Source organism: Scophthalmus maximus, chromosome 17 (assembly GCF_022379125.1).
Source record: "Scophthalmus maximus strain ysfricsl-2021 chromosome 17, ASM2237912v1, whole genome shotgun sequence".
Lineage (NCBI taxonomy): Eukaryota > Metazoa > Chordata > Actinopteri > Pleuronectiformes > Scophthalmidae > Scophthalmus > Scophthalmus maximus.
Genome location: NC_061531.1, coordinates 11,193,895 through 11,207,575, shown reverse-complemented (window position 1 = coordinate 11,207,575; position 13,681 = coordinate 11,193,895). Strand labels below are relative to the sequence as shown.

Here is a 13,681-nt window from a genome sequence, read left to right as displayed (position 1 = left end):
GTCTCTGCTTCCTTGTTTGTTTTCTCTAAATATATAGTAATATAGTAAATAAATATAATAAATATAGTAGCACGTTTAATCCTACTGGAGTGCACCTTCGTGGTGTCACACATGACCCCAACATAGCTATTTTACAATAATAACACCCCATCATGTAATGATAGAAACAGGGCACATCTTTGTCACTGCAGGTCATTTGATTTGACAATCTGAAAAGCTGCAAAATTTGGGAATATTGCACATAATACAATATTGACAAAGGTGGGCCTTTCACTGTTAGCTAAGGGAGGGTCTGGTTTTGGGGCCCTGAGCTAAAATCTAATCTCTAATTTTAATATTAGACTCTGCTCCTCCTAAATAATGTTCGATCAAACTACAACTGAAATTAGTCACAATTTTGTTAATCACTTGTTTGAAAGTACATGTACCTTCGTACTGTTTACGTGTAATTCTAAGGTACTTTTGCTTTACTTTTATCACTTTTACTCTTACACCAGATAAATATTGTACTTTGTACTGCACTTCACATGGCAGCTTTTACAAACCACTCTGCAGATTGATTATGGTGTCCTGTTATCGACTTGAGTACTTTACATTTTTTAAAATGATCTCCCACTTTGCCAACTTGGCCCTACTGCATGTTTGTGCCTCTGTGTCCCCCTATTGGCTGATGAGTGGAACAATACATCCTCATTGCTGGCTGGACGTTCATCCTCACACTCCTGACAAAATGAAAATCTACATGAAATCAAGAGTCATTCCAACACACACATTCAAGCAACAACCATCTGTCATTATTTTCATGTCTTTAATTTACACAGATATACAGTTAAATTTCCTGAAAAGAAAAACCCACAGAAAAATTGCATTGTGATTTTCTGGCTCGCTGTTCAAGCTCACATTCTGCAGGACAGAATACAAATGATTGGTTACATCAAGTGAATTGTTGCAGGAGGCTGTAGCTTTGAGGTCCTCTTTCCTTTTTAGGCAGCCTGGCATACAGCTACGCTAGCAGCTTAGCATGGCCAAGTTAAAAATCTAAGTTCTTGAACATTTTTTCATACTTCATCCACAAATGGTGTATTGACAAGGTGTCCACTTGCTGCCATAGTCTTCTTGCAATCCACAAATTTTTTGGCAGCCTGTAAAGACAACGAGAGAGGTAATTTTAATGCATTTCTGTATTAACTAACAATTTATGTATTTACTGTGAAGTTAGAAAGTGACATCATAATGTCTACAATGAAAACCCTCACCTCGACAACATCGTCCTGGGTGACAGTGTCTATGGCCTGGAGAACAGTGTCAGGGAGCTGGTACGCTGCAGCGGTCAGAACCTGAGCACCGATCTCCTCCATCAGACCCTCAGAGCTCTCTATTGACATCATGTAATCTGCTTTCACCTGGTTTCTACGCACATACGTCAAACACAGAACAAAGTCTTTTGGTGAAAACTGCACCAATAACGTGCCTGGTATAAAACTGCTTCTTCTCAGTGGACTTACTTTGCTCTGGTGACGTCAGCATCTGACACATTTCCCTCAGCCACACCCCTCACTTGAGCAATGGCAGCGTTGATGACCTGCAGGGAGGACCAAAGCATTCAGTGATATTCAGATTATGGCACATTTAAAATGCAGTTTGTTTTGGGAGGAGTGAGCTTTGCAATCACCTCTCCTGCAGAATCAGCTTGTGAAATGGTATAGACACCGAACAGGCCAGAGTCAGAGTATGAGGCATTGAAGGCTGTGGCCTGACAAGACAACCAGAGGTCATGTGAGGTTAGAGGTCACTTCTCTCCATTTAGAAATAATGCAATACAGTGATGCCGAGCAAAAAACAAACTCCAAATAAAGGCTTTAACTCCTTTTTTATCTTACATCAAAGGGCTGTGTGGTAGCTTTGGCAATGCCCTGACTCAGCTGACTAGTGATGTTGGACCCCCTCTTTACATGTGGACCAGCTCCCAAGATCCTTTGCAGCACGGTGAAGGCATTAGCCTCTGCACTACCTGCCACACCCCCCTCGCTGGCAATCAGTGCGTGGACTAGGTCGTCATTGTTCTGCACTCGTAGTTCACCTACACGCACACACATACATAACTTTATTAAAAAAATAGGGCATTTGTCAATCTTAAAAGAGTCTATTGTCGCATTGAAACACACGTTTTTACCTCCGCGGTACACAGATTTAGCCACAGGTGCTCCGGGCCCGCTGCGGATACTCAGGAGCCCCTCGCCCACCTGCCTCAGGACAGAGTGCTTCACACCTTGATGCATAAATCAGAGAGTACCGACAGTAATAAACAACTGAAGTGGAACACAAAACATTTTCGTAAACTGAAAAATACCAAACATTCCCAGGATACAAACTGCCATATTAGCATGATGGGTCATCACACAGGCAGGCCAACACATTTAGCATTTGCTTATAAGAAAAATCAGCTTCATCACATGCACTAAAATCCAACAATGACGTAGCGTCTGTGTTTAATTCTTCTTCACGTAACAGCTTTGATTTACCTCTGTGTCTTTGGACAGAGGCCACATTTAACAGTTCGGTTCAGTGTTAGCACACATTTAAACAAGACTAATACAACATCACCGAGCATGTCACAAGTGTGTGTAAAATGGAGTTTTAATAAGCAAAGCCTGATGTGAAAGTAAAGCTGCTAGAAGAAAGTCATACAGCCATTCTAGACACCACTAGTAGACACTCACCTAGTCCTACAAGAGCCATTTTGCTAGTGGTGAAATGGTCTTCGACAAATGACTGCAGCTACAGGTAGAGAATGAGAAGGAGAGGCGTGTAAGAGCTGTGCACAATCTAACAAATAATGTTCTTGAGCTTTATATTCTTTATAATATAAAGAATGACATTTACATTCTTGCTAAGTTGTATACAATAACTCTGAGAAGCCAGTTCCCTTCAAGACCATTCAATCAACTACTTTCCTATGCAGAGAAAAAGAACGAAACTAAGACGCTACCTGTTTAGGGGAGACACGCCCGACCATGTATTCAGGGCAGTACAGAGAGTTGGACAGGGCGTTTTTATACGCTGCTTCGTGCAACTTCTCAATTACACCTGCGGGAGTAAATGGAAAAGAGACCTGAAATTCAGCATAGTAAAACTGGGCATCCAAGAGGTAGATCCAAAGGACTCAACTATTTATATTGTTACATCTCCATAAAGTATTACTGTTAATATGAACTGTGACAATAACAAAATGAGACATGCTGATCCCACTGTGAATCAACAGCCTGATCTGCAGCCAAGAGCAGCTTGTAGTTCATTGTTTTCATTTGTGTGTTCATTAGATAAATTACAGCACATGTTCAATTTCTGGGTAAAATTATTTCCAAAATGTATTATGCTGAATGGTTGCTCCTAATACTAACCTATCTGAGGACACTGCTGAGCCAGAGCCTTGTCAATCTTAACCCTGGATGTCAGTTCTTCTACCTCCCATGGCCGAAACTCCTGAGCTGTGGTCACACTGACCAGATACTCCAATAATGAATCTCTGGACACAGATACAAGAGCGGGTAAGACATACTGTGGCATTTGCATGACCCTAGAGGATTTTTAATAAAATGCATGAGGATGGAAGCACTTACAGGTGATCCCTTAAACAGTCTGCAGTATAGACCATGGTCTCCCGTGATGAAGTCACACTGCAAGTAAACAAAAGTTTTACACCAAAATCAGCCGCCAAACACAGGTTTTTCAAACGCAATTGAAACTGCTAAAATAAAGCCGATTGATTCCTTTCCAACTGCCAGAAGAGGTGTTTGCTTTTCTGTTTTTTCCCCTGGTGAGTCATGTTTGACTTCACAAACGCGCCACTAACCAAAGTGTTCATGCAGGAATCTCAAAACACAATAGAAGAAAGCTCTGTCACAGTGCCAGAAAACCTGCCTCTGTATTTCATTCTTTGCATTGAATCAGGAGAAGCTCTCTCACCTTGGTTGCCAGTGTTGCATCTTGAACGATACAAATACTAAAAAAAATTGATGTTGCACGTTGTTCCCAAGATGTAAAAAACAATAAGTACACAAATAGTCATCGCTATTTATGTGCCATTTCCCAGAAGTTCAATGCATGTCATTACATTGTGCCGGAAAAGGTGCAGCTTCTAGACTGCCAAAATAAAGAATAAAAAATGTGCGTGTTCACCCGGGTGTGATGTTTCACTGCTGATCGGAGCCGATAAAAAGTCATTTGACCCGGGAGTGAATGTCGACTGTATCAATTCCCGTTGCAGACAAAAGCCAGATTATAGTGGGGGTTTTTGACCAGTGAAAACAGGGGCTTTATACTTTAAAAGTAAGGATTGTCAGTGTGAGCGTGCACAGAGTGTATTCTCACTCACCTCAGGCTGCCCCCCAGTGCTTCCACACCTCGACAGATCTTGAAGGCGGATGCACCCTTGGTGGTCTACAAAAGGTAATTGAAATCTGGATTGAGCATACTGACAGGCTAATCGGTTGAGAAGCTGCTTCAAAAAACTGAGTACATCAAAACTGTGTTCTTAATTTTTTCAGTAAAAATGCCATAAATCAGTCATAAGCCATCTTTGCTACAGTATGCTACTGTATGAGTAACCATGAGACTAACTGAACATAATTATTTTAGCTTTTTCAAGAGAGCATCACATATTCACAAAGTAATTCACAGGTTACCAGGTTGGCTGCCAGTCGTAGCACATGAGACACACCCTGGTTTTCCACAGTCTCATAGCGACTCCCAGCTTTCACAAACAGACCCACGCTGCACAAGGGGGAGTAGTTCTCCAGTGATGCTATCACCAGACCGTTTGGGAGCTTGGACACCTGAAGCAGCGAAAAGAAATGTCACGAAAATTTAGAAGATCAATGTGTCAAGTTCTCTTTGCATTTTAATTGCTCTCCTTTTTACTGATTGAACTTTTTTGATTCTGTATTACAGTTCAACCTTGAACAGGTATACAATGCAGACGAGAGCAGCACATACCTGGACATTTTGAGGAGGGTGAGATGCTGCTGTGAAGGGTTTCAGACCTGAGAGGGATTCAGTCAGAGCTTCACTCCTCCTGGCAGCTGCATAGCAACGTTTCTGAGGGCAGAAGTGACGACAAATTTAGGACAATGACTTCTTTGACAACTTTTCCTCTGACAGCATCCTCTTTCTTGGTTATGGGCATCAAGAACAAGATCGTGCTGAACTACTTCAGCTATCAACTTCACCTTACAATGTGCCTATGTAAGTGGTACAGCTTCAAGCGTTGTAAACATTAGGACAGCTAACAATATCCTGCCTCACTCAGGCTCAAGTGCGAAATCTCCAGAAGAGCAGGACCGGCATTCGATTCAAAAAATCTTGACTTCAAAAAGATTAGTCTGACCTATGAGGTTTCATTAAACTAAAATGTGCGCTTGAGAGGCTTCGACAAGTGGATTCCCAACACTTCCTCCGGTGGGTCACAAAATACATCTGAGGGCTCACCAGACGACCAGCAGGATAGAAAATCACAAAATTATTATATTTTCATACACAAATCAGATTTGTTCATATTATGTTCCTTTTGTGCTTAATTTACTTTAAATCACTGTCTAATAGACCTGGTCAAATTATAATAGATAGTATAGAGCTGCAATGATTAGTTGATTAATCAATTAGTCAAAAATATTGTAATATGTATTAATCTTTTTTATGGAAAATAAAAATCCTGTTTTCAGGCTCTGAGATATAATGATTACCTGTTTTACTATGGTGTTTTCTCACATTAAACTGAATATGGATGGACATATTTTCACTACCTTCTGTCATTAACATATTGAGCACAGATAACAACAGTTGTCAGTTGCAGCCCCAGTCTTGAGCCAAAATGAAAAGATCAACAATCCAATGTCATGAGATTTAATGCTAGGCATAACTACTATCTGGATCACCCTGTCATCTACTAAATAAGAATCATTGTGTCAGTAAAAATAACAAAAACAAAATATCCTCCAAAAAAACAACAACTTGATAAAATGTTGTTTATTAGCAGACAACTTCCTGTGTTTTCATTAATGACTTGTTTGTTTGACGTGTTTATGCACTCTATCGTTACTTCCCTCTATGGCATGTCAAACAGGAGACTCTCACAACATGTCCTAAAATAACGTGGGGTGTGACCTGACATGACCTGTGCAAATAACGACACTGAAGCCATGTGTCCTGACAACAAAGCCCGGGGATCCTGGAACAGTGTATCATTTTAAATGTCAGGCAGTCAACAAACCAAGACACCAGGTGAGGGTTGTTGCTCCTTCTCAAGACCCCGAACTCATCGGGTCTATCCGAACTCATCTGCGGATACGTGAGTTCGGAATGACCTTCAGCAGGATCACGGAGCTACGACAAGCGGCTCGGCTAGACAGATGCAACAGGCTGTTTCCCTGCACTGGTAGCAGGCAGATCAAGTTGACTTCCAGTACATGAATGATCCAGGTTAGAAGGTGTTTCTCAACTCTGCTGTAAAACCATGCGAGCTAGTCTCTACGTGAGAATGCCCTGCATTAGCTAGCCACCTACTGCGCTAGCTAGCTTCCGCGTAGACAACGGCTAAACGCGGGTTGTAATATACCAAACAGAACAAGCGGAATGAGTCAATTTGAGATACTGTCGTCGACACGACTCAGGGGAAACTGGGAGAAGACGGGACTCACGGGAAGAGTGTTCAGAGAGCGGATTCCTCTCATGACTCCAGACTCTCTCCTTCAAACCGCTGCAGACAAATATGGCGGCGGTCTGACGTATTACCCATAATCCACTGCGCCGCGGCGAGTGATCGAGGAGAACAGTTTTTAAAGATATGTGCACATTAAACACTTTGAAGGTGTATTCTCATAATGTTCACGTACTATCTTATAATTATGAGAAAACTATCTGATGAACACGAGAAAATGTGGACCAATGGGATTGGACTCGGAATGCTCCAGAACTTGCCTGAGATTCATCAGATTTCTTCAGAACAAAATACATTTGCTGTTTGTTTTCAATTGAATCAAAATGGTATATTGCAAAAATGAACGGTTAGTAGCAGATTCGCCGTAGTTTTTACATACAAATATCAGTAAAACAGAAACCTTCCCATCTCTTCAAAGTTTTGTACCTTTTCACACAGAGGAAACTTTTGAAATAAAGATTTTCTAAAATTGTTGAAAAATAAAGTTATAAAGATCAATAAATCATATGTAGAATTTGATAATGTAACCATCCACATAACTCAGTTATAGTCATATCATCAAGGAAGACATTAAGGCAAATTAAATAAATGATGACATATTAAAGTCAAAATGATGCCATTTAACCATTTAAGGACATCTACCGAAAAACACTATAAAATTCTGAACTAAATAATTACATTTATTTAATTCTGACTCGGTCAAAATTAATTTAAAGAAAAAGTAAAGAATTAAACATCTTTATTAGAACCCAATTCCATTTATATTCACTGAAATGCATGACGCACACTACATTACAAAAATATGCTCAACAGGTTACAGGTTGTAAAGACAATCATTTAAAACTTACAAAGTTTCAATTACAAAAACTCATGAAGACATTTTTCACATGTAAACTTTGGACTTTTTCACAATTCGATTCTTTGGCCCACAGAGCATCTTTTGATAGAGCAAAAATGTTTATGATATATATTTTAAAAAGGTCATTCTCACAGCTAGTCACACCCCAATAAATACATGACATAATAATGATACAAAAATACACTATGTTGGCTGCGATAATCTTCACAGATTTGAGGTGCTCAGACATAAAACAAAACCCTAAACATGTTCACACATACAGAAAGAGAGTTCAGATTGCTGACTGAGTTATCCATCACAGTTACTTGAGATCATGTGTTAGCGACCTTTCCTTTGTCTCCACACCAAAGGAGGGACCCAAGTTAGTGAGACTCGTTCCACAACCTATCACATTTTTTTCTTCTTAAAAATCACTACTCTTTGCCGCCAGTAACAGCTCAAACAGCGCTGTGCCAAATCCAGGCATCGTTTCTCAGTTGGCTGTTTTCACAGCTCTGAGCTTTGTAGTGCAATGTCCCAGAGGAGGGTGCAAATTATGACCAGGAGAGATTCCTCCAGATTCCTTCAGTTGTCGTTTGGCGTCCCAGGACAGTTGCTCATGTGGATGTCCTTCCTCAGCTGGAGAGAGACACAGCTGAGCCAGCTGCGACTGGTGGGCATCTCGCCGACAATCTCCCAGGTGTCCGTCTCGTCACAGTACCTCTCAATAGTGTCATGATATCTGCAAACCGTTAAAGTTTAACAATTGCATTAAACAATGCTCTTTTTCCCTAGGACAAAAGGATGTAACTGTTTTCTTAATCCACAAGAACTAAATCAGGAAGCAAAAGTTCCTGTTGTACATTTCTTTTTTGCATTTTCACTGCATCTCAACCCTTAATGAAGCTTAGGTTATGTCACTCATGATTTTAAGCAGAGCCTCTTGGAGTGGGCAGAGGAACCCAACTTCATAATTTTGAAATGCATTCAAGTTCCAAAAATGGTTCCTAGGGAAAAGGAATAGATGACTGTTACAGGTACAAGTCACTTGTATGGATTGCGCCTCACCTATCCCAGCCTTCTTCTCCACCCAGGACGTAGATCTTTCCATCCACCACAGCAGCACCAGGTCGGTAGCGTCGTTCTTTCATTGGAGCGCACATGGTCCACTGGTTGGTCTTGGGATTGTAACACTCCACCTTATCCGTGTTCTCCGTCGAGGCATGCCATCCGCCTTGAAGAAGGAAGGAGAGACTCAACGGCAGAAAATACGGCATTTGTTGATCGGTGATCACTGTAAAATCGGGAGACGGTTGAGGGCTGAGTGCTGAGACATAATACCTATAACATAGAGCTTTCCTTTGAGTGTACAGGCTGCTGAACCAGAGCGAGCGATCTGCATCGGGGTGACCTCTGTCCATACTGCGGTTTTAGGGTTGTACACCTGGGCAAGGTCTGTTCCATCCCCGTCCTCTAGAACTGCACCACCTAGCAGGGAGAGAAATGGATACACCAACAAAATAAAAAATAAATAGCACAGCCTCAATAATAATCTGCATGTGTATAACCTTCATTTCATACCGGTAACGTAGAGCAGTCCATCGAGGGCCACCACAGCAGGACTTGTGACGGCCATCTTGACAGACTCTGTGAACTGCCAGCAGTTGGTGTGGGGGTTGTAGCACTCCACTGAGTCCAGACGCGACCTTCCCTCCCACCCTCCCACTGCATACACAAAGCCGTCCAGCATCACCAGGCCTGAGAGGAGAGAGTGAGGGAAATTAATTAAAAGTCACTTAGTATACATAAATATGAAAGATACTAAATTAACATTTCTCATTTAACCATCGTCAATAGTTCTGCTTTCGATTTCTGCTCAGTTTACAGACAAGTTCTTGGAATTTACTTTTGACACTTTAGAGATACTAAATGCAAGTTCCAGGAACAACAAAGATATCCACGCCTTCATTAGTATTTGGGGAGAGCAGGTCGTTCAAGGGGAGGTCTTTTTTTTCTCCTGTGTGCGGCAGAAAGTGGGATCCGACACACAGACAAACAGTGCGAGGAAAAATTGAAAAGATGAAACAAGATTATTGAAAAATTAATGATCTACGTGCAGAGCAGCAAATGAAAAACTACCAAGAGTTTGATGAGCTGTCCCAAGAAACCAAGGGGGAACTCCACCAAATTGATACATCAAAGTCTGTTGAGTCAGTGTCAGCTTGGTGTGAAGACTGCCAACATTTGTGACCAAAAATGAAGAATTCAAAGCTGAAGTGCAGCTCAAATATAACTAATTGATGGAGAAAATGATGGAAAAAAATCAGGCCGCCTAACCTAACTCCGATCGAGCTACATTCATGGGGGCCATCTCAATCCAGGAGTCGAAGCAGGGGTCATAGCGCCACATCTCCCTGCTGGCTGAGCCATCAGGAAACTCCCCTCCTGCCAAATGCAGAGTCGAGTCTACAGAGTAGGAGGAGTGAGAGTGGATGATCAGAAACCCATCACCTGTCATGTGCACAACATAAGCTTAGTTCCTCATTTGAGAGGAGACACAATGAGTTTTAGTCCAAAATGAACCGACAGCGTTTCCTCACCCGACACAACCAGCCCGTGTTTGCTCACGGCGAAGGGCAGACAGGCCAGATTCTTCCACTGATTCGTCAGAGGATCGAAGCTCTCGACGCTGCGCAGCACCACCTTGTCGTCCTCCCCACCGACTGTCACTATCACTTCAGCTGTCCCTGTTGCCATGGCAACGGGGGGAGAGGAACAGAGAGGAGTGAGCCGAGGCATGCCCCTGTAGGACACAACATTGAGGACCTGCAGCTAATGATCACCTCAATGGTTTATGTGCAATCCTGTTGCACTGTATATATTCTGTGTACATTGTATATATTATTTCAGATTTTTATATTACTTTGTGTTTATATTGCATGCTTATTACTGTTTTTTCTATTGCTAATATCCCCTTTGCTGCTGTAACACAGCAAAAAAATACATCTTTATCAAATCTAATGTAAATTGTTGTTATGTGAAACTCTGAGGCTGTAACCAATTTTGTTAAAAAAAATATGAAGAATTAATAAATTATCAAATTAATTGATAGGGTTCTCTGTGAATTGCTACCCTTTTAATTTACTTTGCACATAAGAGTGTAGGGGCATAAACCAGGTCTAAAAATCCCCACAATAAAGATTGGGATATAAAATTTAAACACTAGCTTAAATCTGCATCTCACAAAATAAAGGGGTCAAAATGTGACAGAAAAGTTAGTGTTTCATTCAGTCACTGGTTCTCAGTTGTTCTGATTGTGCAGGCGTGACTGTGTTTACCTGTGGACCTTCGCGGTCTCGCTCTGGGGCAGTAGAGCTCTCCACGGCGATCCTTCAGCAGGAGGTAGTCCTTGGCCTCAGAGATGAGCCTCTGGCAGCCCTGGTTCTCCTTCACCACATCCAGAGACTCGATCACATCGTGGAGGTAGTACGGGCTGATAAGAGGCAGGCGGATATGCTCCAGGACCTTAGGGGAGCAAATGAAAAGAGAGAAATCTGATAAACTAGGACAGCCCATCTTAGTCACTGCCACCTTGCCTCTAAAAAGCAATCGAGTTGAAAGACTAAATCTACTGTTAAAAATAAGATCCTGCTGTAATCTTTATTGCTGCAGATGTTCATGCTGGACACTCATTTCGATAAGATTTGGGCTCAAACTCGTACAAATGGATTTCTGCTCCGATTTCCAATCATAATAATATTCCATTACTCAGTTTTAATTACTAGTTTCTAGGTTTTACAGTTAACTTTAAGAACTTCCACACTTTTGAGAGGATGAATGAGAGGAGCTCGAGAATTGGGCCACTTTTTACTACGACGACCCTGTGGATATAGTGGAAACCTCTGTACCAGGATCTGACCTTTTCGAAGCTCTGTCTGAGAGAGGGACATTTATTCAACCACAACATGGCAGCCTCAAACACCATCTCCTCTTTAGGCACGTTGAGATGGTCACTGCCAATGATTTCTGTCAGTTTGTCCACACACAGCGACAGGAACTCCTCCTGGGGAACGGAAGAATCAGAAGAAGATTCATTTAGGAAAGTCTGAGTGACAAATTTGTCAACCTACTCACTAAATCAAACACATGCTCACTATCTATGGAAGTTAATCACTCACAGACCTTGGTTTCACTGCTGACGGGCGGGTGGATCATCTCTGTTAAACCCCCTTTCACACATGAAACCCACAACACTGACAGGTTTAATTATCCTGGGCAGGTACTGGTGGCTAGTTTTCACACAATGGTTGTGAAATTCAGCCAGAAAAAAACCAAAACACTGACTCAATTAACTGACTTTACAATCATACACCTGTTCACTCCGACACCTAATGGCTCCACATTACAGACGGACTGTGACGACCCCGAGCAGTTCCTCAGGTTTGTCCAAGATGACAAAGACTTGAGTGTGTTTGTCTTAGGATTGTTTTCCATCACAGACTAAATTTGGGTAATATGATAATTATGCAGTTACTTTGGACTCTACAAACAACCAATTAGATTGTGATGAAATTAAAAGCTTTATTTCATAGAAATGTATTAAGTTTTCAAGTTTGGTCCTTGAACCAGGAGAAAGGACCAACATCCAATATAAATAAAACGCTAAAGTACCTTGATTTTTCAGGTATTTAAGTCATTAATTGAACTAAAACCAAACGTTCCCATGTGGATACTTTATCTATAAACTGTACATCTTGCCAGAAAAGTTTTTTTTCCCACTATTTGAACTTAATCACAATATAAATCAGATTGCACAATGATCTCTGCAGCATCTGCAGATGTTGCATTTATGTATTATTATATATTAAATGTCAGACAGCGGGGGCCGTCACTAACAGAATACAGTGATGATATACGTTATCTGTCAGCCTCTCACCTGCTGATAAACACTGCCGAAGTGTTCCAGGATGTAGTCCATGCTGCGTTTCTCCAGCACCTTACACGAGTGGGCCTCGGCGAAGCAGTGAATCCCCACGCAGTTCATCTCGTCCATCTGGCGCTCCATGAAGCGGCAACAGGCCTCCCTGACGGCCATCACGTCCAGCAGGTTGGCCGCCGCCAGCAGGGCCTGGAACGGAGTGGACGGTGTGTTCAGCGGACGTGGCGAGGAGAGAGAGAGAGAGAGAGAAGGTGAGAGCGGACGCCTTACCTGCACGTTGGCCTTGGAGATGTAGACCTCTGACGTGTAGGCGTAGCTCACCAGCATGCCAATCATCTGAGGTTCAACCCCGTTGATGGCGACCCTCTCCTGTTTGGACTCTATCAGGTCAGTGGAGAACATGGCCTGGGGGGGGGGGCACACAAAGCACAGCTGTTGGGACTTGGGACTTGGACACCTTGTGCCATGTCCCTGGCATACCTGGTGTTTACCTGGAAGTAGGAGCTGAACGAGGCCAGCACGATGCGATGACAGGGGAACTCCTGCCCGCCACAGCACAGGGTCACGTCGCAGAAGGCGTTGTTGAGCCGCAGGCTGTTCAGGCCCTGCAGGACGGTTCCGGGGTGCCTGGCCTCCACGAACAGGTAGTCCTCGCTGCTCAGCGGCGCTGGAGGAGCGCTGCTGCTGCTGCTGCTGCTGGCGGCGGCGGCAGCGGTGGCGGCGGCGTCCTCCTGCACCCGGAAGGTGACGTTCATGGCGGAGAGAGACGGCAAACCGGCGTTGACGGCGACGATTTCAGCCATGTCTCGGTCCGCGGGTCCGAGCACACAGTTGAGACACTTTGGCCTGCGACTTTTTGAAACACCAAACAACTACCTGTGTGCGAGTCGGCTATGTCATTGTCGGTAAATTCGCTCCCGGGAGCTCGGGTTAAAGAATGACATGTGTAAAAGTCGCAGAAGGAGCAACGAGGCGACGAAAGCGAGAGAGAGAGAGAGAGAGAGAGAGAGAGAGAGAGAGAGAGAGAGAGAGAGAGAGAGAGAGAGAGAGAGAGAGAGAGAGAGAGAGAGAGAGAGAGAGAGAGAGAGAGAGAGAGAGAGAGAGAGAGAGAGAGAGAGAGAGAGAGAGAGAGAGAGAGAGAGAGAGAGTCGGAGATTGTGACTAATGAGGCTTAGCACGGATGGAGCGG

General features: G+C 42.9%; 2 protein-coding genes across 2 annotated transcripts; both read right to left on the bottom strand.

Annotated features, from left to right (window-relative positions):
- Positions 1–789: 789 nt before the first annotated feature.
- On the bottom strand, positions 790–6,818 carry LOC118288832 (cytochrome b-c1 complex subunit 2, mitochondrial). Its single transcript, XM_035615345.1, has 14 exons — positions 6,696–6,818; positions 4,996–5,097; positions 4,686–4,835; positions 4,376–4,440; positions 3,621–3,677; positions 3,402–3,526; positions 2,990–3,087; positions 2,721–2,778; positions 2,174–2,269; positions 1,881–2,080; positions 1,673–1,753; positions 1,506–1,582; positions 1,257–1,410; positions 790–1,142 (listed from the first exon to the last, which is right to left on the bottom strand). Exons 1-14 carry the CDS (start codon positions 6,726–6,728, stop codon positions 1,059–1,061), a joined length of 1,380 nt encoding a protein of 459 aa, XP_035471238.1. The 5' UTR covers positions 6,729–6,818; the 3' UTR covers positions 790–1,058.
- A 619-nt stretch (positions 6,819–7,437) lies between these two features.
- On the bottom strand, positions 7,438–13,498 carry si:ch211-256e16.3 (kelch-like protein 20). The gene is made up of 11 exons (XM_035615344.2): positions 12,984–13,498; positions 12,763–12,897; positions 12,490–12,681; positions 11,473–11,616; positions 10,892–11,078; positions 10,154–10,300; positions 9,891–10,019; positions 9,135–9,311; positions 8,895–9,041; positions 8,622–8,787; positions 7,438–8,295 (listed from the first exon to the last, which is right to left on the bottom strand). Exons 1-11 carry the CDS (start codon positions 13,293–13,295, stop codon positions 8,139–8,141), a joined length of 1,893 nt encoding a protein of 630 aa, XP_035471237.1. The 5' UTR covers positions 13,296–13,498; the 3' UTR covers positions 7,438–8,138.
- Positions 13,499–13,681: the final 183 nt, after the last annotated feature.

Excerpts from the sequence above, each read along its gene's own strand:
- LOC118288832 (XM_035615345.1), bottom strand. The coding sequence starts at position 6,728 with ATGAGAGGAATCCGCTCTCTGAACACTCTTCCC. Across the intron at positions 5,098-6,695 it reads GCTCTCTGAACACTCTTCCC|AAACGTTGCTATGCAGCTGC; the intron begins GTGAGTCCCGTC and ends TTCTGCCCTCAG. Across the intron at positions 1,411-1,505 it reads GCTGACGTCACCAGAGCAAA|AAACCAGGTGAAAGCAGATT; the intron begins GTAAGTCCACTG and ends GTATGTGCGTAG.
- si:ch211-256e16.3 (XM_035615344.2), bottom strand. The coding sequence starts at position 13,295 with ATGGCTGAAATCGTCGCCGTCAACGCCGGTTTGCCGTCTCTCTCCGCC. Across the intron at positions 11,079-11,472 it reads TCAGACAGAGCTTCGAAAAG|GTCCTGGAGCATATCCGCCT; the intron begins GTCAGATCCTGG and ends TGCTCCCCTAAG. Across the intron at positions 10,020-10,153 it reads ACACGGGCTGGTTGTGTCGG|ACTCGACTCTGCATTTGGCA; the intron begins GTGAGGAAACGC and ends CCTACTCTGTAG.